Below are 22,448 nucleotides of genomic sequence, written 5' to 3'. Positions count from 1 at the left end.
TTAAAGCTTACAAAATAAAATAGAAAAACAGTCTAGTGTAATAGTTTTCTAGTCTTACTTAAATTAAATAAGTTTTCATATCGTTCCAAAAAAGCTTTTCTAACCAACTGCTCTGCTGAAAACTTGTTTATCCATCTCTTATTATGGGTTATTATCTATCATAATCCAGACAATATTAAAATAAAAATAATTTAATTTTCAGTTTATGCTGCCATAATTTAGGGGGGTGATAACACTGAAACCTATCAGAAGGCTCTCAATCCTGGGACCACCCACAGCACCCATGAAGTGACCCAGACTCAACTCTGACCCAACAGCCACCAAGGGCTCACAGTCCAACAAAAAGCCAGCAAGCTTTTCAATATAGCCATCCCCAAAATAAGAGAACATCCGTGCCATTTAAATCATTTATTTTAAAGACAAAACACGTAAATATAATACATGGAGAAAAGAAAGGTAAACCAAGACAAGGCTTTAAAAAGTCCTGAAGGGCAACAAAAAAAAAAAAGCTGATCAAAGAATGATCAAATAAATGAAACCCCTGATTGACACCGGCAGTAAAAAAATCTATAAGAGCCATAGCCAAAGATATAAATCCAGAGTGGTAAAAAAATAAAAATAAAAATAAAAACTTGAAAAGTGCCATATTCACTTTGGGGAAAATATAGTATTTAACAAAACCTGTAGTGTAAAAATACAACTACTGCCCAGAATAGCATTAGAATCTTGATGAAAATCAAGCTGGACTGAGGACGATCAGATCTGGACTGGCAACCAGGCCTCAGACCTTGAAGCTCCTGAAGCTCATCATCTGTGGAGTAAAACAAACAGCAACCAGCAGATTAAACCAACAGCACACGCAGACAAACAGAAGTTCTTACACAATGTGAATATGACAAATATTACTTAGTTCAACAGTGGCATCCCTGTGGGAGAAGTCTTGTGCTCCAGTATAAGAAAGGCAAAAGTGAGCATTCCATAGGTTGATGCATAAAACAAAAACACAGTGAATGTTATTCTATAAATGAGCACCGATGACCAGGCTGCAACAAGTGTGGAGAGAAAACCCGCAAACCAAAGTTAAAATTCCTTATATTGACCCATATAGACCTTTTATAGTCTTTCAGGAAGATTTATTCTTTACAGCAGACACACCAGGCCTCTGAAAACAGTTTTCAATTGCAGCAGTTAGCAACAAGGTAGGCATGATATGTTTTTATTTTGACTAGTTGAGCAGGTTAGGTCACTTATGAAGGAAAGCTGCTGACCATAACCAACTCCCTTTGTGTGCATCTATGTGCTTGTATACCTTGTATTTCTATTATTAAATCTCTTAGTGAGTGTGAATCAATGAATGGTTAAATGGATCATAGTGTGTCCCTCAAACAGTGTGTGTTCACCTTGCGAGCGCTAGCCGTCAGGCCTGGTGACTTGGCCGTGTTGCTGGTGACTCGCGGAGACTTCCTCTGTCCTCTAGCTGCCACCTGGGGCGACTTGATGCTGCCAATCCTTGCTGCTCGTCCCACGCCGGTACGGGAAGCCGCTGAGGACATGTGTCCCGGGGACTTGCGGGAAGTCGTCTGAGCGGGCGACTTCCTTGAATTTTTGCCTGGGGATTTCCGGGTGGAGCTGCGCAGTTTGCTCAGCCCTTTCTGCAGGTAGCTGTTTTTCTTGGGGGTGTTTTCAATGGTGAACATCATGGATTCCCTTCGCGCAGCCTGAGAGAATCACACATGGTGCAATTGTGAGAGGAGTGTGCAAAACATTATATGCAGGGCTGTGTTCATGACAACATACAGTGTGTGTGTGTGTGTGTGTGTGTGTGTGTGTGTGTAAGAGACTCACTGGACTGAGGACGGGGCGAAGTTGAGAGCTGGAAGGTCCACTGTTTATGTTCTTGTTTTTGGGAGTGAGGGGACGGGGGAAACAGCTGGCCTTAACCTTTTTCTGTCAGATTGAGATAGGAAGACAAATGTGGAAAGACAGATACAGAATGAGGAGAGGGTTGCAGGAAGGACAACTTATGACTCAGATGTGGTCTTTCTCCATTAGATTCACACTTATGCCATTTAGCTGACACTTTTATCCAGAGCAACTTCACAATGACTGCGGTAGGAGAATAACCTTAAATTCCTAGATCACCAACATTACAGCAACCAACACTATGGAGTGCAAAATTTAACAAATATTCATCTTCCCCCCCAACAATACTAAAAGCAAACCAACCTCCGGAGAAGTCTGAGGCAGGAACAGTGTGGATGAAGGTCGCTTTGTGCCTTTCGGGCTTCGCAGCTGAGAAGAGCTGCCGGTTTTTGATGGAAGCTGGCCGGGCATCAGCGACTGACGGTGGGAACGAGTACTGGCACCTGTCTGTCCCACCATGTAGGAGAGGCGGTGGGAGGTGAGAGAGTCTTGCAGCTGGCCAGGCATCATGGACGCCCGGCGGATTGTCTCAGACGGGTCGCCCATACGGAGTTCTTCGTCTGTGAAAGTGAAGGCAGGGCAGAGGCCAGGCTGGAGGAAGAGATACAGACAGGGATTTAGTGAGATTGGTGGGTGAGGAATGAAGTAGTGGAGAATGATCCCCCAGATGTCCTGGATCAAAAATCATTTCTTCTGTTTTCTTAGTGTTTACAATGAGATGATGGTCATCACACCATTGTACAAACTTTTTAACCTCCAAACTATAGCCAGAAATGTCAGTGTCTGTATCCATGAGTCCCAATATGGCAGTGTCATCAGAAAACTTGACAATAAAAGTGCTGGGATGACTGCTTCCACAATCATTTGTATATAATGTAAACAGAATGGGAGAACTCACACATCCTTGAGGAACACCTGTATTGATGACTTTAGACTCAGATAATGTCTGGTTCACTCAGACCTGCTGGGTCCTGTTGGTCAAAAATGAGTGATACCACCTGATGATATATGGGTTAACAGACATCTGTCTGAGTTTACTGAGGAGTGTGGCTGCAGAGTATTAAAAGCAGAGCTGAAGTCTACAAACAGCAGTCTGGCGTAGGCCTTGGGGTTTTCAAGGTGTTGCAAAATATAGTGTATTATGGTTAGTATAGCATCATCAGTGCCACGATTGTCTTTATAGGCAAACTGATAAGAATCTAACTGTCCATTTATGTTTGACTTCAGCTTCCACACCATCAACTTTTCCAGACACTTCATTACAATAGAGGTCAGGGCTACTGGTCTATAGTCATTATTTTCTTGAGGAACAGGTTTTTTTGGAAGAGGAGTAATGATTGCCATTTTCCAGAGAGATGGAACTATATGTGAATCAACAGACCTTTGAAAGACAGAGACCCAGGCTGGTGTAAGTTCCTCTGCACATGTCTTCAAAAGGAAAGCTGAGACATCATCAGGGCCTGTTGCCTTATTGGTGTTTGCTGTTCTAAAAAGTCTTGTGACTTCCCTGGGACTAATGTCTATCCTTGGAACACAATCATCAATTGTTATGGTGCTAATGACACATGTCACATTCTAAAGAGAAATCATGTGAATCAAACCTAATGTAGAAGTTGTTCAAATCATTTGCCATGGTATTGTCATCTGTTGTGTGCAGTGGTTTCCTGGTGGGAGTCATATTTGTAATGGATTTCATAGTGGCCCACAGGTCCTTCGTAGTATTTGCACAGAAGTCCTCCATGGATTCCTTGTATTGTCGTTTAGCTGTGTTCAGTTCCTGGTTCAGCTCGCTCTGTGCTGATCTTAGTTGCACTAGGTCCTTATTCCTGAAGGCAAGCCTCTTGCGTTTGATACAATCCTTGACGTCCTTAGTGATGTAGGACTTGTTGGGATACAGTTTTATTGTCTTTTGGAGTATCACAGCATCCACACAGAAGTTAATATAAGCTGTGATGACTTCTGTGGATTTGTTCAAATCAGACTCATGGAAGATGTCCCAGTCTGTGCTCAAGTAACACCCCTTCGGAGTTTCAATACTCTCGGTGGACCAGACTTTAACAGTTTTTACAAGGGGTTTGCTCCTCCTAAGGACTGAACGGTAGATGGGAATAAGCTGAACAGTGTTGTGATCAGAATTGGACAGCGGTGGTTTGGCTCTAGCTGTATATGCGTTCTGGGTATTTCCATAGCATTTGTCAAGAATTTTACTGTTTCTAGTGTCACATTTAATATACTATTCAAACCCAGGTAAAGACATTTCAAGTTTGCAATGGTTGAAATCCCCCAAAATGAGCATGGGAGCATCTGGTGTACGTTGCAGCTGTCTATGTGCACAGTCTGCCACTTGGGCCACAGCTCTCCCTGCGTTTCCACTTGGGGGCACATAAACAGCACAAATCACAATGTTCCCAAACTCCCTCGGAAGGAATAACGGCCTGAGACTCAATAGCTCAACGTCCGGGTTACAGATAGTCTCTCGTGTGGTGTATTGCCTACACCACTTATCATTGATATAAACACATAATCTGCCCCCTCTTGTCTTACCCAACTCAAGACTCCTATCAGAACGTGCCAGGGAAAAGCCATTCAACTCGAACGAGTGAGCTAGAAATATCCGGCAACCAAGTTTCTGTAAAAACCATGACACATGACTCGCGGTACTTGTAGCAGGTTCTGGTGTAAAGTTTGAGTTCGTCCATCTTATTCCTCAGGGAGCGCGCATTACACAGGATCAATGATATTACATACATATACAATATAAATACATTTACATACATGCACTGCTTATACAATGTGTTTTTAATTTTAAAAAAGCCAGAGTACGTGTTGTCTTATAAGAGCATTTAGCTTTTCAATTCCTTAATTGCAGCACTCTATGCCCACTAATATGAGAGAACAAACTGAGTTCTCAAGTCGTGTGACATTGTGAATTCATTTGCATACAAGAAGGGAATTATGGGAGTTAAGTGAAAATTTACAAATAAGGTGTGAAAATTCATATACTTTCACAAATTTCCCTTCCTTTTATTTAGTAGATGCTGCTCAGTAAAGACATGAATTGTAGTAAACAATTTTGTCAACCGATGGCCCACAAATACCGAGGAGTGAATCATCTCACCATGACTGACTGATCCGAATTTGCCTCTTGAAAAACTCTGTGCGGTGCCAACTGCACCATGGCAAATACAAAAAATAAAACTGCATCTGACCAAATTGCGCCTGCTAATTGTGTATATTGTATACGTATGTGTGATTGCATGCATTTAGTGTTCAGACAGTGTGTGTGCTAGTCTCCCTCTCTACTAACCCCAGACTCCACGGGGTAGCTGCTCTTCAGATGGGGAAGGCAGGCCTTGTTTCTGGCCTGGAGTTCAGCAAGCCTCATCCAGTCATCACCTGCACCGTCTGGCTCATTCTCTGCGCCCACACAGAACGTACTTGTAGCTAGAAATACGCAGATGGAACAAAATATGTATATACATTTTTTATTATGATTAAAAATTACCTGTACACCTTGTAAACCCCACTTCTTCATTCATGAAGCCCGTAGTGTGCTGCAATAGGAGATTATTTTTGGACGATACCGTTTCGCTTTCCCTAAATTCAACCTGCTGTGAGCGAGCAAAGTTTGTCCTACTCACCCCGTGGATGGACTGTGCTGTGGACGGTGCTACGTCTGTACCCTGGAAGACTGAGCAGCTGGTCACTGGCAGCGCCGGCCATTTTGGCGGGCGTGTCAAACAGCTCCATGGAGATTGGCCGTGAAGTGTGTGTGCTGTAGAGGTTTGGCTGGGAGCGGGCAGCGGCCAGGCTATGGAAAGTCTCATCACAGTCACCCTCACCATGGCCTGGGGTCTTCTACAGGTGAGAGTTCAACAATCACTTACAAGATATTTGACTGTACTAGGAGGGGCAATTTCAGGGGGGCACGACAACGCACAGCGTGTAATGTCTCTTCTCCTGTAAAACTGTAAAATTTAGGTCAAAACTGAAGTTATTTTCAATCTTGGCCTCATGTTTTTTACTTAGTTTTTTTTTTTTTACATTAGATTTTTCAATTATCCATGGCCTGAAACTTAAGTATATTGCGACATTAGATACGTTACTTTACTTTAACTAAGCTAGTTAGCAAGTAGAACCTCGGTTTAGTAACACCAGGCTACAGATTCAGACCTAGATAGCACAACCTTGCCCGCCTAAGACAAGATACACCACACTGGTTAGTCATAATCATAATGACAATTTATGAGTGAGCCATAAAAAGAGTGAATGTGATTTTTCACCTGTGTGTAATTGTCTTTATCTGTGCGTACTTATGCTTTCATGTCCGTTTTCCAATTTGTATTGCTGTCATTGTGTGACATACTGTGTTTAACAGTGCATGTGTTTGTGTGTGTGCATGCACAAGAATACACGTGTGTGTGTGTGTGAGCTCCCTCCACCTTGGTCATGGTGATGTTGATAACCTGCATAGTCCTGCGTCGTTTGACAGACGAAGTTGGATTTTTCCTGGCTGAATCCAGCGCAAGATCACCCAGAGAGGTCAGGCTGTGTTCCAGTTTGCGCTCTGTGCTGGTCCTGCAGTTGGAGCAATGAAAACATGGATGTGATCATGGTGACACTAACAAGAACACTAACAGCTGGAAATTCTGTGAGTGTGTGTCTGTGTGGGAGGGGTATTAACGTGAAAGGTATGGGTTTTTCGTGTCCAAATATATCTGAAACATGTATTATCCAGTCAATATTATAGATATAGTGGTAGAGTTGCCGGCAAATAAGATTTGAAAAAGGGGGCGTATTTCCAGGCAAATAGCCAAAACAGTGGTGGTGGGCAAAGTAGTAAACATCAGTCGGCCATTTTGCTGAAACAGCAGCTTGAGTGTTATATGCAGGGTTGTTGTTGACATATTTTCCCATTTCAAAAGTCACATTTTTCCAGACCTAAATTCCCTGATTGGATTTAAAGATTTTGGGTCAGAGTTCAGTATGATTGTTAGCTAAGCTATATCACTTTATAGCTGAAGATTAGCTATACATCATAACAACAAATATAATTTGTGAAATGGCAGAAGATCGAACATCTACACATGAAGTCATGTGTACTGGATCTGAATAGTTCAAATTAATTTTCCATACATGTACAGACATGCATAGAAAACATTCTCCATTCTCCTTGTGCTTTCTGGCAGTTGATAAAATAACAAAATTGTGAAAAACTAGCTATTTGAATATGGAGTAACAATGCAGCACTGAGCAATGTTTTTTTTTTTTTTTTGGTTTAACCAGGCTGGCCAATTCAGAACATTTTTTTTTTTACATACACTGATGGCCTGATGAGACAGGGGAACACTGCAACCCCCACTCATACATACATTACTGATAGTTTGGGTAAAAAAAAAAAAAAAAAGGGAAAACAATGAAAATTCTCTGGTTATTCTGTTAAAATGAGAAGACCTGTTGATCTGTCTGCTGTTCATGGGTGTGAAGTAGAGGGTCTCCAGTGACTCTGCCTGTACAGTGCGTCGTTTGGCCGCCAAGCGCTCTGAGCTACGAACCAGTGGAGTGCTGGACTCCTCAGGTGCTGATGGTTTCCTGCAAGGTAAGCAACAGAGGGCATTATATAGGGTTTCCACTGTGGGCCTGATTTAACATTTCATGACCTAAACATTTTTTTTCTCGCTGGTTTGATAATGTTTTTCAGCTCCGGAAAGAATAGGGGTAAAAAGTCTGGTTTCCTCTACAGTTGGGCTTGCTGTGGAGAAGTGGCGATACACTGCACTAAAAAAACACCATGCAGTAAATACATGGAATATGCACAACAAAATGTAAAATACATTGTTATACTCTGGTTAAGTGACCCATTTGTACAATTCCTTGATATTCAATGACTTCCAGACAGAAAAAGTCAGGGAATTTGATTACACAAAATATTGCTGAGATTAATTGGGGGAAATCTACAGGGGGAAGAGAGCGTATGGTATCCCCCTTGATAGGGCAAAAAGCATCTCCAAGTATGATGGAAAATAAATGGTAATGTAGTCAATAGTCAAAATAAGGGAAGAAATAAGGGCAGCATATAAAGCAGGAAATGTTTTTTCTGAGTCTAACAATTAACTTGCAGTCAACACTCCTTTTTTAAATACAGTATATGCAATATTTATGTTGTTCATTCTCGTTTGGACTGGACTAATTCTTTGGGGACAAAAAAAACATTTGGGCAGTTGCACTTGAAATGGCTGCCACAGATTTCACGCGACTTGTACTGTGAGGTGCATTACCTTGCGGCGTTGAGAGAGTCTTCCAGAGAGCTATGTTCCAGGCTGTCAAAGCTAATGTTATGCTTCTCCACCTGTGGCCGAGTCTGAACCCTTGTCCGTGCGTTGGGAACCTCAAAGTAACCTGACTGTGTTACTCTTTCATTACCACGGATCTTGTTCTTTTCCCGCAGGTTATGGTCAGCAAAGGCCAGCTGAGACAGAGATATAGTCAAGATTGACATTAGGACCTAGTGCTTTCCCAAGGTTGCACAAAACTAAAATGTGCCATTATGGCTAATAGATTACCATACAAAGTATTGTAACTATAAGCAGTAAAACTTCCTTCAATTTTTAGTCATTTTAAAGTTGTCCCTCTAATGTTGCATTTATTGGCTACATTTTATAACATTGATAGATACTAAACTTTTTGACAATTACTAGGTACAGCATTTTGCTTTTGTATAGCAGAACAGACAGTATTTCAATCTCTTTTTTGTGAGCATGTGTGTTATTCAGTGTGTATAATCGCTGTATTCAATGTGTGTTTCTCATGTTTCAAAACAGTACCAACCTGTGCTTCCAAACTGGCCACCTTGCTCAAAAGGTTCTTCTCATTGCTTTGGGCCTTGTCCAAATCTAGCTGCAGCAGCTTGATTTCAGTAGTGACAGCCTTTACTTCGTGTTCCTTAACCTCTAAGGAACGCTGCAGTTCAGCCACCTGCTCCTGGCTTTCCTGGAGGAGCTGTTTCTTGCCATTGTAGTAACTCACTGCCTTCTCCATCTGTGATATTATAGAATGAACATATAGCTTAGTCCTAATGCAGCACATGTAGGAAGATAACATGGCTAGTGAACATTAACAGACTGGTCAATGGAAGTAAATATCCAACTCTATTATTATTGACATTCAACAATTAAGTTAGAGGTATGCACAAGAGATAAATTGAAAACTTCAAAGTGCGTTGTGTTCAGTGGGGACTGTGTGTGATCACACTCACCTGTGCCTTGTAGTGTTCTACAGCCTCTGATTTAGCCGAGAGCTGTTCCTGCAGGCCTCTGCTGAGCTTCTCCTTTTCTTCAGCTTTCTCCTTCTCCTCCAACAGTCTTTCTTTCTCCATTTTCAGTGACGCCAGCTCATGCTGCATCGCAGATTTCAGCCTATCAGAGGCTTTGCTCTCTCTCTCCATGGCCTGTTTGGTTTGAACAAGCTTCTCTTTCTCAAGGCCCAGGACTTCAAGTTGTTTCTCCAGAGCTTTCTGATTTTGTTCTGCCTGGAGTATTCTGGTCACTAGAGCTTCTTTCTCCAGAACAAGAGCCTCCTTTTCCCTGTGAGTGGATATCTGCAACTCCCGTACAACCTCTTTCTGTCTGAGGGATGCTGCTTGCATCTCTCTGTGTTGGCTGAGGTCTGTATTAACTGAGGCTAACTGCTGCTGGAGGAGGTCTATCTGTTGAGCATGCTCCTGCTGAGTTTTAATCAACAGCTGCTCTTTAGCCAGAACCTCCTCCTCCGCCTTCTTCAGGGAGCCAGAAATGCTTTCCATCTGCCTTTTCAGATCCTGGATCTCATGCTGAAGGACATCTCTCTGTTTGGAGCTCTCCTCCTGTACCTTAGCCAGGATTCCCTCCTTGGCTTGAACTTCTTCTTTTTCTTTTCGAACCAAGTCAATTTGGACAGCAACCTCTTCTCTGAGGCTGTTGAGCTTTTGGTCCTTATCAGCCACGACTGAGTTCAAGGTAGACAACTCTGTCTCAAGACTCTCAAACTTCTCTTGAGCCTTTAGGAGGAGGTTTTCTTTCTCACTCTGAGCTTCCTTTAGCTTTTGAATCTCTCCCTCACATGTGTAAATCTGTTTCTGCAGAATCTCCTCCTGTTGGGCTCTCTCCTGTTGATTCATGGCCAACAGCTCCTCTTTAGCCTGAACCACCTCCTCTTTGGCCTGGATCTCTTCCTTTAGTCTCCTCACCTCCTCTTGAGAGGCTACCATCTGTTCCTGGAGCACTTCTCTTTGCTCAATACTCTCTTGGTGGTTCTTGGCCAGCAGATCTTCTTTGGCTTGAACCTGCTCCACCGCCTTTTTGAGAGAGTAATCCATATTGTCAACCTGATTTTTAAGACCTTGGATATCCTTCTGTAGCAACTCGGAATGTGCAGAGTTCTCGTTCTTCAGCATGACCAGCTGTTCCTCTTTCACTTGAATCTCCCCATTTAGCCTCTTCACTTCCTCTTGAGATGCTACCATCTGCTCCTGGAGTGCCTCCATCTGTTGAGTATTCTCCAGCTGCTGCTTGGCCAATAGATCTTCCTTGGATTGCATATCCTCCTCAGCCTTCCTCAATGAGGAGCCAAGACCCTCCACCTGGTTCTTTAAACCTTGGATCTCATCAAGTAGCAGGTGTGATTGCTCTGAGCTGTCATTCTTCAACAGGTTAATCTGTTCCTCTTTAGCTTGGATCTCCTCCTTCATTTTCCTCACCTCGTCCTCAGAGGCAGACACCTGTTGCTGCAGAAGTTCTTTCTGATGAGCACTCTCCTGCTCCTGGCTGGTAAACATAGACACCTGAGCCTGAACCTGTTCTTCTGCCTTTTTGAGAGAGTCACCCATACTTTCTACTTGGTTTTTCAAACCTTTGATCTCTTGCTGTAGCAATTCAGAATGTATAGAGCTGTCGTTTTTCAGTATGACCAGCTGTTCCTCTTTAACCTGGATCTGCTCCCTCAGCCTCCTCATCTCCTCCTCAGAGGTTGCCATCAAGTTTTGAAGTTGATCTTTTTCCTGAGAGCTCTCTAGTTCCTGCTTAGCTAGCAAGCCTCCCTTGGCCTGAACCTGTTCTGTTGCAGCTTTGAGAGATTCGCTCAAGCTTTCTACCTGAACCCTCAGACTTTGGATCTGATTCTGCAGCAATTCGGACTGTTCACAGCTCTCAGTCTTTAACAGATCCAATTGTCCCTCTTTAGCTTGTATCTCCTCCTTGAGCTGGTTGACTTTTTCCTCAGACGCTGCATTGCGCTCTTGAAGTGCCTCAATCTGCCATGAGCTCTCCTGCTGCTGCTTTGCCAACAGATCTTCCTTGGCTTTAACCTGCTCCTCAGCCTTTTTGAGAGAGTCACCCATAATTTCCATTTGGTTTTTCAGACCTTGGATCTCTTGCTGTAGCAATTCAGAATGTGTACAGCTCTCATTCTTTAGCAGGATCAGCTGTTCCTCTTTAGCTTGAATCTCCCCATTTAGCCTCGTCACCTCCTCTTGAGATGCTACCAACTGCTCCTGGAGTGCCTCGCTCTGTTGAGTGCTCTCGTGCTGCTGCTTGGCCAATAGATCTTCCTTGGATTGCATATCCTCCTCAGCCTTCCTCAGTGAGGAGCCAAGACTTTCCACCTGGTTCTTTAAACCTTGGATTTCGTCAAGTAGCAGGTGTGATTGCTCTGAGCTGTCATTCTTCAACAGGTTCATTTGTTCCTCTTTAGCTTGGATCTCCTCCTTCATGCTCCTTACCTCCTCCTGAGAGGCAGACACTTGTTGCTGCAGATGTTCTTTCTGATGAGCACTCTCCTGCTCCTGTCTGATAAGCATAGCCACCTGAGCCTGAACCTGTTCCTCTGCCTTTTTGAGAGAGTCACCCATCATTTCTACATGGTTTTTAAGACCTTTGATCTCCTGCTGTAGCAATTCTGAATGTGTGGAGCTCTCATTCTTCAGCATGACCAGCTGTTCCATTTTAACCTGAATCTCCTCATTTAGTCTCTTCACCTCTTCTTGAGAGGTTACTATCTGTTCTTCGAGTGCCTCCCTTTGTAGATTACTCTCTTGTTGGGTCGTAGCCAGTAGGTCTTGCTTAACTTGAATTTCATGTTCAGCCTTTTTGAGAGAGCAGCTTAGGCTTTCTTCCTGGGCCTTTAAGACCTGAATTTCATGCTGAAGAATCTCCTCCTGATGAGACCTCTCCTCCAGTAACTTGGTCAGCATCTCTTCTTTGGCTTCAATCTCCTCTTTGGCTTTTCTAGCCATGTCTGCTTGAAAGGCGACTTCTTCTCTCAGGCTGTTAAGTTGTTGGTCTTTATCAGTCGAAAGAAAGTTGACAGTACACAACTCTGTCTGAAGACGCTCCATCTTTTCTTCAGCCTGGTGGAGGAGGTTTTCCTGCTCTCTCTTAATTTCCTTTAGTTTTTCTATTTCTTCTTCAGAAGCAGCAATATGCTTTTGTAGCATGTCCTTCTGTTCAGTTTTCTCTTGCTCATTCTTTGACAACTGTTGCTCCTTGGCCTTAATCTCCTCCTCTGCAACCTTGATCGAGACACTCATGCTCTGCAACTGTCCCTGGAGGTCCTTAACCTCACCTCGCAGCTCATGCACTTCCTCCTGAAACATAGTTATCTTCTCCTGCAGATCCTCTTGGGTTTTGGCGCTTTCTTGGTGTTGCTTGGCCAAAAGATCGTCCTTGGTCTGCACCTCCTCCTCAGCCTTCCTCAATGAGGAGCAAAGACTCTCCACCTTGTTCTTCAAGTCTTGGATCTCCTGATGTAGCAGTGCTGACTGCTCAGAGCTGTGTTCCTTCAGCTTATCCATCTGCTCCTGTTTAGAGTGGATCTCCTCCTTCAGTCTCCTCATCTGCTCCTCAGAGGCTGCCTTCTGCTGTTGAAGTGCCTCCGACAGTCGAGTACTCTCCAGCTGATATTGCTCATCTTTGATTTGAGCATCCTCTTCAGCCTTCTTCAGTGACGTGCTAATGCTGTCAACTTGGAGCTTGAGATCCTGGATCTCTTGTTGAAGAACATCCCTCTGCTCAGAGCTTTCCTTCTGCAACCTGGCCATTATTTCCTCCTTGGCTTTAATCTGTTCTTCTGTTTTAGACATTTGTTGCTTCAGTAGCTCTTTCAGGTGAGTGATTTCTTGTTGATACTCCGCCAACTGCTGTACTTTGGCCTGAACCTCCGCCTCTGCGTTCTTCAGGGAGCCGAATGCACTCTCCAGCTCGTTCTTCAAACCCATGATTTCATTCTCCAAAGTTTCTTTCTGATTAGACAGTTTGTGGAAAGAGGAGTTTGTTCAGTGGTTAATAACTTATCTATAGCAAAAGAGATTTAAAGGGAAAATCCATCTCAGATAGTTCATATACTTCTTAAATTTCTTTCATATAATTTATATCTTGACCAGTCAATCCATTTTGAAATATTTTCTCCAAAAGCTAAAACTAAACTAAAACAAAACTGAAGCTGGCCCATTGACAACATACAGTATGTTAATTATTTTTTAGGCTAGATTTTGACCCATTACAGATATGTATACACTTTACCTCCATTATGGGCCCCATATTCTCTCCTTTCTCTTCCTTTGTGACTCTGCTTAGTTCATCTTCCAAACATGCAATCTTGCCCTGGAGGATCTGAATTTGTTCACTCAGGAGCTCCTGAGGATAAAGGAAGGACATTAGAGGATATTAGTAAAGGAGCACATACAGACCAAACAATGTTTCCTCTAATTTTGTATCACTGTTCGTTGGGGGCAATCTAGGGTTTGATCTCGTGTCTTTTTTCCTGGATTAAATTAGTAGTAGTACTACTAGTTTTACAAGTGAAACTGCTCTTATTCATTTTTTTGTTTGTTTTTCTGTTCTTAACTGTGGGCTTAAAAGGATAAAACCCCACCAGTGTATTTGCCACAGTCAAAAAGTACTGTGTTCTACTGCAGGTTGGCCCCTAATTTTTTACAAAGTCTTTTATCATTGGCAACGGGTAGCGTTCATTAGAATAATGGATTCTCATCAGCACAAAACCTATACAATTGCTTTGCCTTTTGATCTACGTATCCAGCAGACAAAAAAGCTCACCATGTGCTTTTCTTTTCATGTTCTTACTGTAACTTATGTTTTCCCCTACATCGTTTTACCTATTTAGGTCAAAATAAGATCAGATCAACAAACAAGAGAGATCAAACCATTCAGGGCGTTCCTGCACAAGGATAATTAACTTCAACCCAATGATTACGAAATTAAATAAGATAGTTATGTGTGGTTGTGATTAGTTATTTCATATTAAATGACAAGCGATGCGCTTTGCAGTGTTCCAAAAGTTGACAGCATTTAAAGTTTTGGATAATATTGCTTAGCAACAAAATTTAGTTCCAGGGTGTAGAAACTGAATCAGTTGAGGCTTAAAGAGTTCCAGACCCATTGATGTCTTAACTTCAGCTGTAAGGCTTTAATCTGACCTTCTGGGCTGTAGCTTGGCTGAGTTCAGACTGTAGGTAGAAGGTTTTGCTGCTCCACTCCGCCTGAGCAGATTCTTGGGTTTCTGTAAGCCTCCCAACCTCAGCCTCGGAGATGGCCAGCTGTGAACACACTTCTCTCACCTGACACAAATGAAAAGGAAGCATTAATACTTAAAATTTGGGATTTTGTCTTCTATCCTAAGCAACTTAAGAGGTGTAAAAAGTAGAATAGGCCAAGCTTAACAAGATCACTATTATTTCAGTTGCCATTATTTCATTACCTGGACAGAGAGCACTCCATTCTCTTCTGTCAGCTCATCCACTTTACGCTCCATAAGTGAGGAGTCACTCCTGAGGTCTTGATTTTGCCTTAACAGCTCATGAAGACGCATTTGTAACCTAAGAGAGACAGTTAGGTGAGCAGTGTTTCTCAAACTGTGGGTCAGGCCATTTATACATTAATAAACACAGCTTACCCAGAGGTCCTGTAGCTTTTTCTGTCCGAGGCCCAAATGAGAAATAGTCTCTTGTCATACAACCAGCACTCATGAAAAAAAGATTCACACCACAAGAAGCCCCACATGTATTTTGGATCTCTCTGCCAAAGCTGGGAAACCAAGACTCTGGCCCATTACATCAAGGCAGAAGTCATGAACCTGATCCACTGGGAGACTGACTTTGTGGAATCAAAATATTTGGACCTCTACATCCAAAAAGGCTTTCATTGTAGTACTCAGATACTAACAGTTATGACCCAGAAAATATTCCAAAACGTTGCAAAAATCGTACAAAAGGAAAAGCTGCACAATATATCTATCTGTGACACTGAGTCTTTCAATCTTATTTAAAGCTTTGTGAGTTTTCCCAATACTAGGCTGAATTGTCCAAGATCTAGGGGGGGGTTTCTTTAGGTGTTTTGAGTTCTTTAGGTGCTTACGTGTTGCTCTTGGTCTCTAGCTCATGTATTTGTTCACTGGCAACCTGCTCCTGTTCACCTTGCTCTTCCTTCAGCTTATCCAGACGGTACTGTAACTGGTTGATATGGGATTCTGTAGAGAAGACACGCGTGGATAGAGAGAAGTTTACTGAGTGAGATGAGAAACAAAGCAAATGTACAGGAGGAGGTAGGTGGAGTTTAACAGTTTGAGAAAACTCATTCAATTTGTGAAATATTACATGTAAAAAAAAAAAAAAAAACATGTTACATAAGTGGTGAGAGTACAAGAAGGTTTTACCAATTTCTGCTGTGAACCTCATCAGTTACTTTAACCAACCACAAACTAGGGGATAACTGTGCTTTTAGATACTGTACCTCTCTGTGTAATGAGGGTCATCTTGCTAGCCAGCTCCCTCGCCAGCCCATCCCTGTAGTCTCTCTCCTTGATCATCTGCCTTTGCATCTTCCTCATCTGAAACTGAGGCGTGTTCATGACATCTTGCAGAGGAGACCTGCTGCAGGAATAAAGGCAAATTAAAGTATTAAAACCCAAATTTTAAGGCAAAATATTTCTCAACATTGCATGGACTCACAATTAGCTTGTTTATTGGACAGAGTTTTGGTAACCTGTCATCCCAAGATGTTAGAGACTTTGGGGGAATTAAAACAAATCTGATTCCCCTCCATGTAACTTTAGCAAAGCATGATGGAATTGAGTATCTTGAAATTCGAGTGGGTGGGAAGTTTTTGTTCCAAAACAGAGTACGGACTGGAAAGTGAGTTTTGAAAGCCAGAAATCTCAGCACCTGGCAAAGTAATCGTTCAGTTATTCGCATTGATTAAATTCCTACCAACCCAACGCAAGACATATTATGGTCATTTATGGGACAGTAAAAATGTCACTTATTGCCCCTTTAATGTTTTGTGAATTTGTAGGAGTTTGCCTGTGGATTTCAGAGAACTCTGTAAACTTAGGATTCAAATGCTAGCCTTTCACCATTTACTCACATTTGATGAATAAGACAAGCAAGGTGTCAGATCAATGCAAGTCCAGAATGATACCTGACTGAGGAAGAAGCCACAGTTTGCAGGTCCACAAACTTGACTTTCTGCGTGCGACGGAAGACAGGGGACTCATCATCTGAGAGTGAGGAGACAGTTGACAAACTGCAGGTGGAGGGGCTTTCATCTGAGAGTGAGGAGACAGTTGACAAACTGCAAGTGGAGGGGCTTGTTGATTCCTCACTTTTGACAATCGAGGCTGGCACATCTGAAGTTGATGGAGAAAGAAGAGTTTATGACAGTATGGTCATTTTACATCTCGCAGGTTAAGCCCTAACCACAATGCTAGCATGCATTTCATTTTGCAGCTGAATTGAAAAAAACATTATAAATGAGTGTGTAATACTGATGGCTAAAAACTCTTAACAAGATGTTGTATCAACCAACGAATGGAAGGTGAAATACTATTGTGTCTTACGTTTCCTCCCCAAATAGGCCTCAAGCCCACTGCTCAGGGAAACACAGCCCTTGCTCTCCTTCACAAAGCGGTCAGTTAGGGTTGCAATCTCCCGCTAACAGACAAGAGTGGGGATGTGATCAGATTGGTCAAAACAAAACAAAACATTAATTACAAACAGCAGGAACACATCTCCAGAATGGAAGAAGTGATACAACATGGTGCTGAACAACAGACAAAGGACAGCAAGTAGCAAAATTATTGATTTATGTGCCAAGCCAGAGGAGCGCTCCCCTTACCTCCACTTCATACTCCAGCATGTTTAGAGTACAGCGGTCATTCATCATGTCATGGTACACCAGCAACAAAAGCACCTGATGAGACCACAAGGGACGAGTCAGAATACGGCTACAGTCAAAAATATATAGACACTTAGTCCACAAAATTGTGTATATTTGCAAAGAGATAATGCAACCAAAACAAAGTGTGCATAAGAGCACGTAGCGAGCACATACCTTTGATATTTCCATTGTTAAGTTGACGCCATTTCTTATGTTGTCCCATGATAATGAAATTCCATTGCCTGAACTGAATCTGCAGTCTCCTAACAGGCAACAACAACAGAGATGAACAAAACCCAAAATGAAAAAACTTCACCAACAAGTTGCAGAACACAGGAGAAGCACTGACAGTGTAAAATAGAATGCAAACGGTTCATATCTTTCAACAAACAATAAGGTCCAGTGGAGAACTCAGGAAATAATGTGCAGAAGTACCAGTTTTTTCACCTCATCTTGTTTGTACTCACCTGGCCTTTAAACTGAGTTTAAAACCCATGTCTGACACTGTACAATACCGCTGCACAACCCCATCTCACTCATTTCACTAAATTCCAGAACTTGACTAAAAACCTAATTTATGAAGATATCTGACAATTAGGGGGGAAAAAAACTCACTTTCCAAGAAGTCAGCGATCAGCTTCAACCGATCCTCAATCGACTGATCGAAACAATGATTGGATTCTTTTTTCCTGAGATAACATGGGGCGAAACAAGACGTTAAGGTGTGATCCAAGGCATGGCCACCTCTACACTATCAGGTAAAGAGGTGGAGCCATGTTTGAAATGTAGTTCAAAACCAAATCATCTGACTTCATCTTGTTTACAAAGACCAAATATTTCAACACCTCGCTCCTACTCACAATTTATGAACGACTTTCAACAGGAGTATCCCATCTTGCAAATCGTTGATATTTAGCTCTCGCTCGGCCAATTTCGTTTTGTTGAACTGTAAAAAGATGGTTTCACAAAGTCATGACAATTTAGTCCAACCGCAGTTATCTCGTAAAATAACACTAAACAGGTTAGTGATGTGAGTGACCCACTTACCCAGTCGAGCAGAGCCTTAACGCCCAGGTTAATGGCCATTTTGGCTGTCGCTTGCTCACAAAGCGTTTGCAACCTGGCAGTGTAAAAACCATATGTGAAAAGAAACCTGTAAACAACTCAGTAGTGTAACGAGTGAGTCGACTTGGGCTGTTTTAATTAACTTCAACGTATCTGGCGTTAAATTCAGTCATTTCCATTAATAAAGTTTAAAGCAAAGCTAACCCTACCTTAAACTTTATGCACAAGTTAATTTACCTCGAGAATGCTTAATGGCTAATTTAGCTAACGTCAGCTACTTACAGAACAGCTCGCTAACTAACGGCGTAGCATTAACTGTTAATCTACAAGTCTACTAAAACATATCACTCAAACATTGACTTACTTTAACAGCCTACCCTCGTAGCCACTTCTTTTTGCAGCTTTAATCAGTTTATTTGAGACAAGGTCCTGCCTAAACAAATTAACGTTAGTAAAATATCAAACTAGCGCTACGAAATAAACATTTCCTCGCAGCTCTATGCCAAAACCAGACTAAATTCAAATAGGTAGTTGAAGATTGAACCAACCAATCCTCTTTCACTCGTCGGCGCATGTGAAATTACAGGAAGCTGATTGGTTTAATGCCCGGAGTGAACAGAGAGGAAGTAAAGAAGTGGGAGAGAAATCCCGTACTCACGTTCATCGTTGTTTAAATGCGTAACCCAGACCGCCTCGTTTACAGGAAGTGAGTCAAAACAATTTTGTCTTGGAGTTGGTCCCGTTGTGCACATGCACAATGTACCGGCCAACTTGCTAACATGAACAGAAGTTTAAACTTGAAATTGTTAATTGATGCTGATCGTGAATCCTTGTCGTTTAAAATAAATACTGGCAATCGTCTTTGTTGCATCTATCAGTTTGTAAATGTGCGCATGTGCAAACTCTTCGAAACGCGTCTATTGTAGATTCGTATCATAAATATTTTTTTCATTTGTTAACAAATAATTGTTGGCCTAATTGTTAATTACGCACCTTTACTACTGCTTATTACACATTCAAATAGAAGCCTGTACGAAAGCACAATTTAATCATGGAGAATGCAGATTTTACTCCAACTACAATTCCCACAATATATTTGTTCGTTTGGTTTCCTTGGAAACGGGTCGTTGTGTGAGAATTGGTATGTTTCTAATATGTTTTTTTTAGCTAACGTTAGGTCAAAGATTAAATCAAGAAATAGCTTTCTAAAAACTGTGACTTAAGTCATATTGTAACTGTCGCTGATAGAAACGTCTTTGGACCTGACGTTAGCGAGTCAGCTAAGAAAATGCTGGGATAACGCATTTAAATTTTTAGAAGCGACGGAGATAGGCGATATTGTCTGCCAAGAGAGTTAGCAGGACAGTTAAATCGAGAGTTAATCCATATTTTCTGGCTGACAGCCTAAATCGTCATAAATTCACAGTGTACATCATAGGAAGTAGTATGCAACTGATGTAATTTATATGCCAAAAGGGTGTTTTAGCAGGGACAAAAATAAATGTATGCTGTTTCTGAAAATCGAATTGATTTAGGTTTAAATTTCTGGTTGTTTGTCTTTAGGATCAAAGTTTCCCCACCTGCTTGATGTACCACTCCTGGAAGATGTATGGCGCTCCAGTGGATTTATCGCACAGATCCATCAACTCTATGAAAGGTATACCCTAACAGAAAATCCCTATAACATTCCTATATGGTTTTTTAATCTGTCTGTGGTTCTCAATAGTGAGTTTACAGTGAGTGACCTTATGGTATTTATTTACTCCCTTATTCCCACAATCATCCTATAGGCACTTAGTGTTGCTGTGATAGTTGTAGTATCCTAAAATGTATCATAGGATTACACCCTTAGAAAGGAGCCATCATATTAGTTTCTCCCATCTGAAATCTGTCTCAGTTTAATGGAAGCTCTTTGGGTTTGTTAATCAGAAGTACATTTTCCGCTAGGACCCCCACTAAGAAAGTTAATTAAAATATGCTCATTATAATATGTAGCTGTTTTTGCCATGTATGGATACAACCATAAATTAACTCCTCCATATGCTGCCTTAATGCAGTGCCCATTTCGTGTTCCATTTAGTGAATGGGAATAAAATAGAGGAATTTGGTGTAACTCAATTAAAAGTAGAAATACCTTGATGGAATGATACTCTGGCAAAGTGTCCACCAATCAAAACTGTACTTGAGTAAAAGTATTTAAGTATTTGATACCAAGTGTACTTAAGCATCATAAGCAAAACAGCTCAAGATAATTCCTCGTATTTCTGTGCTGGTAAGCATTCCATATTCAACAGAATGGACTTTAGTGATAAAACTAAAGTTGCCAGTGATCTATTTATGCTCGCTCTGATTGCAATGCATTATTTTTAATGACCTGAACATTTATTTTAAAACATTTTTCTTCATAACTTCACTTGGATGAGTGAAGTAAAAAGTATATTTCCTTTGAAATGCAGTGCAGCAAAAATATGAAGTTAATTACTTTTCTCCCTGTTTCAGAAGCACAGTCGGAGAAACCCAGAGATGGTCTGCGGCCTGTGAAGAGAAACTGTGAACAGAAGTACCTAAGCCACTGCCTGCGTCTCAGTAACAACAACATCAGTGACCTGAGCGACCTCCACAACACCATCGCCCACTTCCTGGCTGTGCCGTCGCAGCTCGCCTGGCTGGACCTGTCCTTCAATCACATCTCACACATACACCCAGTGAGCTTGCTCTCTCCTCGGCGTGCTTGTTTGCACGTTAGCTTGCTCCGTTGCTTTCTTTCTGTCTTTCTTTCTTTCTTCTTTTTGACACATACGTAGATTTACTCACGTGCAGCTAGCACACATTTTGCATTTCCATGTACTGTGGGCCAACTATAACAGGAGTGATAGCATTCCATTTCTTTGCATTTCTCTATCATATCTAACCAGAGCAAAGGAATGTTGAAAATTGTAATTGCCCTGTAATTGCTTATTTATTTCCATATGAATAGCAAATAATTTTTTTCTATATCATGCCTAAATAATTTTTACATTTACTTTTTCTCATGATATTTGTGTCCCTGTATAAGGGTTTGCCGCTAATGTGCAACATACCTGTGTGTATGTGTGTGTGTGTGTGTCCCAGGTTTTGTGCGAGCTGCGGGAACTGCGTGTGTTGTATCTTCATGGCAACGGCATCTGTAACCTGCCAGAGGTGGACAGGCTGGGAGTGCTGCCGCATCTACACACCATCACCCTGCATGGAAATCGCATAGAGACCGAGAAAGGCTACAGGTCACTCTTTGTTTGTTTGTTTGTTTGGTTCTTTCTTTCTTAGACACACACTCCCTGGCTCTAAGATGTTGTGTTATGCCTTTATTTCTGGGCCATTGTTTCTGGTTCATAATAAGAACTGAAATGAAACTGTCAGGCACCCAGCAGTGACCCACAGCTGCTGGTGTTTTGCCAAGGACAGAACCTGATACAGACACACAGATGGCGCCCCGTACTCTCACACACTTGGGGGGTTATTCCACCGCTAGAAGTCTGCAGTTACATTGTGTGTGTGTGTGTGTGTGTATGTGTGTGTGTGTGTGCATGTGAAAAATGGATGCCTGGCGAGCTTGTAGGTACATAGCATTTTAACAGGTGCTTAAATGGAGCAGAGATCAAGCTCATATTACATATCCTGTTCCAGTCTGCATAGCAACACCAGTTACACGCACGCACACACACACTCACACACACACACAGAAAGAAAGAAGGGTCACACTTGTTATTGGCTAAAACTGTATTCCAGAGAACTGATCACTCGTGCATCAATATAGCTTTTTGATTTCATTTTATTGAAATGATTGATTGAAATCTCTCTTCTTCCTCATTCAACATGCACTATGGAAACATAAAAATGACCATGAAGCATCTGGATTCTCAGATAAACTGGTTTGTGTGTTTGTTTAGGAGTCATGTGATTTTTGCCCTGCCTCAGTTGAAGACGGTAGATTTCAGCGCCGTGACATGCCAGGAGCGAGTCATGGCGAATATTTGGCATCGTCGCAACAACCGCAGCAGAGATACCAGGAAGAGCCTCCAGTGACAGACAGATGGCTCCACGGTGCTGAACTGCAGTCGTAGTTTCACCAGTATGTTCTGTGCTCCACATTCACAGCCGGAAAGCTCTCCAATGAAGTAAACACTAAAACATCTAATATTTACCTCATGTCTGTCTGTGTATATCTGTGGGGAAACCAGTACTTCCTTTCTCAAAAAGGTTCAAGTTTTCTTCACTGTT

The 22,448-nt window shown here is 41.9% G+C and overlaps 2 protein-coding genes across 3 annotated transcripts; one reads left to right on the top strand and one right to left on the bottom strand.

Moving 5' to 3' along the window:
- Window positions 1-393: 393 nt before the first annotated feature.
- numa1 (nuclear mitotic apparatus protein 1) lies at window positions 394-18,687 on the bottom strand. 2 transcript variants are annotated; one of them, XM_071925561.2, is made up of 24 exons: window positions 18,556-18,687; window positions 18,174-18,246; window positions 17,987-18,072; window positions 17,742-17,815; window positions 17,301-17,389; window positions 17,085-17,159; window positions 16,807-16,900; window positions 16,389-16,596; window positions 15,702-15,841; window positions 15,327-15,438; window positions 14,671-14,788; window positions 14,390-14,530; window positions 13,476-13,589; window positions 9,179-13,195; window positions 8,752-8,961; window positions 8,202-8,392; window positions 7,378-7,515; window positions 6,366-6,501; window positions 5,565-5,781; window positions 5,231-5,367; window positions 2,227-2,514; window positions 1,846-1,947; window positions 1,401-1,718; window positions 394-811 (listed from the first exon to the last, which is right to left on the bottom strand). In XM_071925561.2, exons 2-24 carry the CDS (start codon window positions 18,210-18,212, stop codon window positions 782-784), a joined length of 7,074 nt encoding a protein of 2,357 aa, XP_071781662.2. In that variant the 5' UTR covers window positions 18,213-18,246; window positions 18,556-18,687; the 3' UTR covers window positions 394-781. The 2 variants fall into 2 exon arrangements, with proteins under 2 accessions (XP_071781662.2, XP_078140481.1); XM_078284355.1 differs by lacking the exons at window positions 16,807-16,900; window positions 17,085-17,159; window positions 17,301-17,389; ... (2 more) ...; window positions 18,174-18,246; window positions 18,556-18,687 and having other exon boundaries at window positions 15,702-15,838; window positions 16,389-16,407.
- A 1,109-nt stretch (window positions 18,688-19,796) lies between these two features.
- Window positions 19,797-22,253, top strand: lrrc51 (leucine rich repeat containing 51). Its single transcript, XM_071925746.2, has 4 exons — window positions 19,797-19,848; window positions 20,691-20,896; window positions 21,303-21,451; window positions 22,118-22,253. Exons 1-4 carry the CDS (start codon window positions 19,797-19,799, stop codon window positions 22,251-22,253), a joined length of 543 nt encoding a protein of 180 aa, XP_071781847.2.
- Window positions 22,254-22,448: the final 195 nt, after the last annotated feature.

The sequence above is a fragment of the Centroberyx gerrardi genome, chromosome 6 (assembly GCF_048128805.1).
Source record: "Centroberyx gerrardi isolate f3 chromosome 6, fCenGer3.hap1.cur.20231027, whole genome shotgun sequence".
Taxonomy (NCBI): Eukaryota; Metazoa; Chordata; class Actinopteri; order Beryciformes; family Berycidae; genus Centroberyx; species Centroberyx gerrardi.
The sequence above is the reverse complement of the archived record's forward strand: the minus strand, read 5'-3'. Positions and strand labels throughout refer to the sequence as shown.

Coding starts and splice junctions, on each gene's coding strand:
- numa1 (XM_071925561.2), bottom strand. CDS start 18,212: ATGGCCATTAACCTGGGCGTTAAGGCTCTGCTCGACTGG. Junction 18,073..18,173: donor TTAAGGCTCTGCTCGACTGG/GTAAGTGGGTCA, acceptor ATCTTTTTACAG/TTCAACAAAACGAAATTGGC. Junction 17,390..17,741: donor GATCGCTGACTTCTTGGAAA/GTGAGTTTTTTT, acceptor GTTGCCTGTTAG/GAGACTGCAGATTCAGTTCA.
- lrrc51 (XM_071925746.2), top strand. CDS start 19,797: ATGTATGGCGCTCCAGTGGATTTATCGCACAGATCCATCAACTCTATG. Junction 20,897..21,302: donor ACATCTCACACATACACCCA/GTGAGCTTGCTC, acceptor TGTGTGTCCCAG/GTTTTGTGCGAGCTGCGGGA. Junction 21,452..22,117: donor GAGACCGAGAAAGGCTACAG/GTCACTCTTTGT, acceptor GTGTTTGTTTAG/GAGTCATGTGATTTTTGCCC.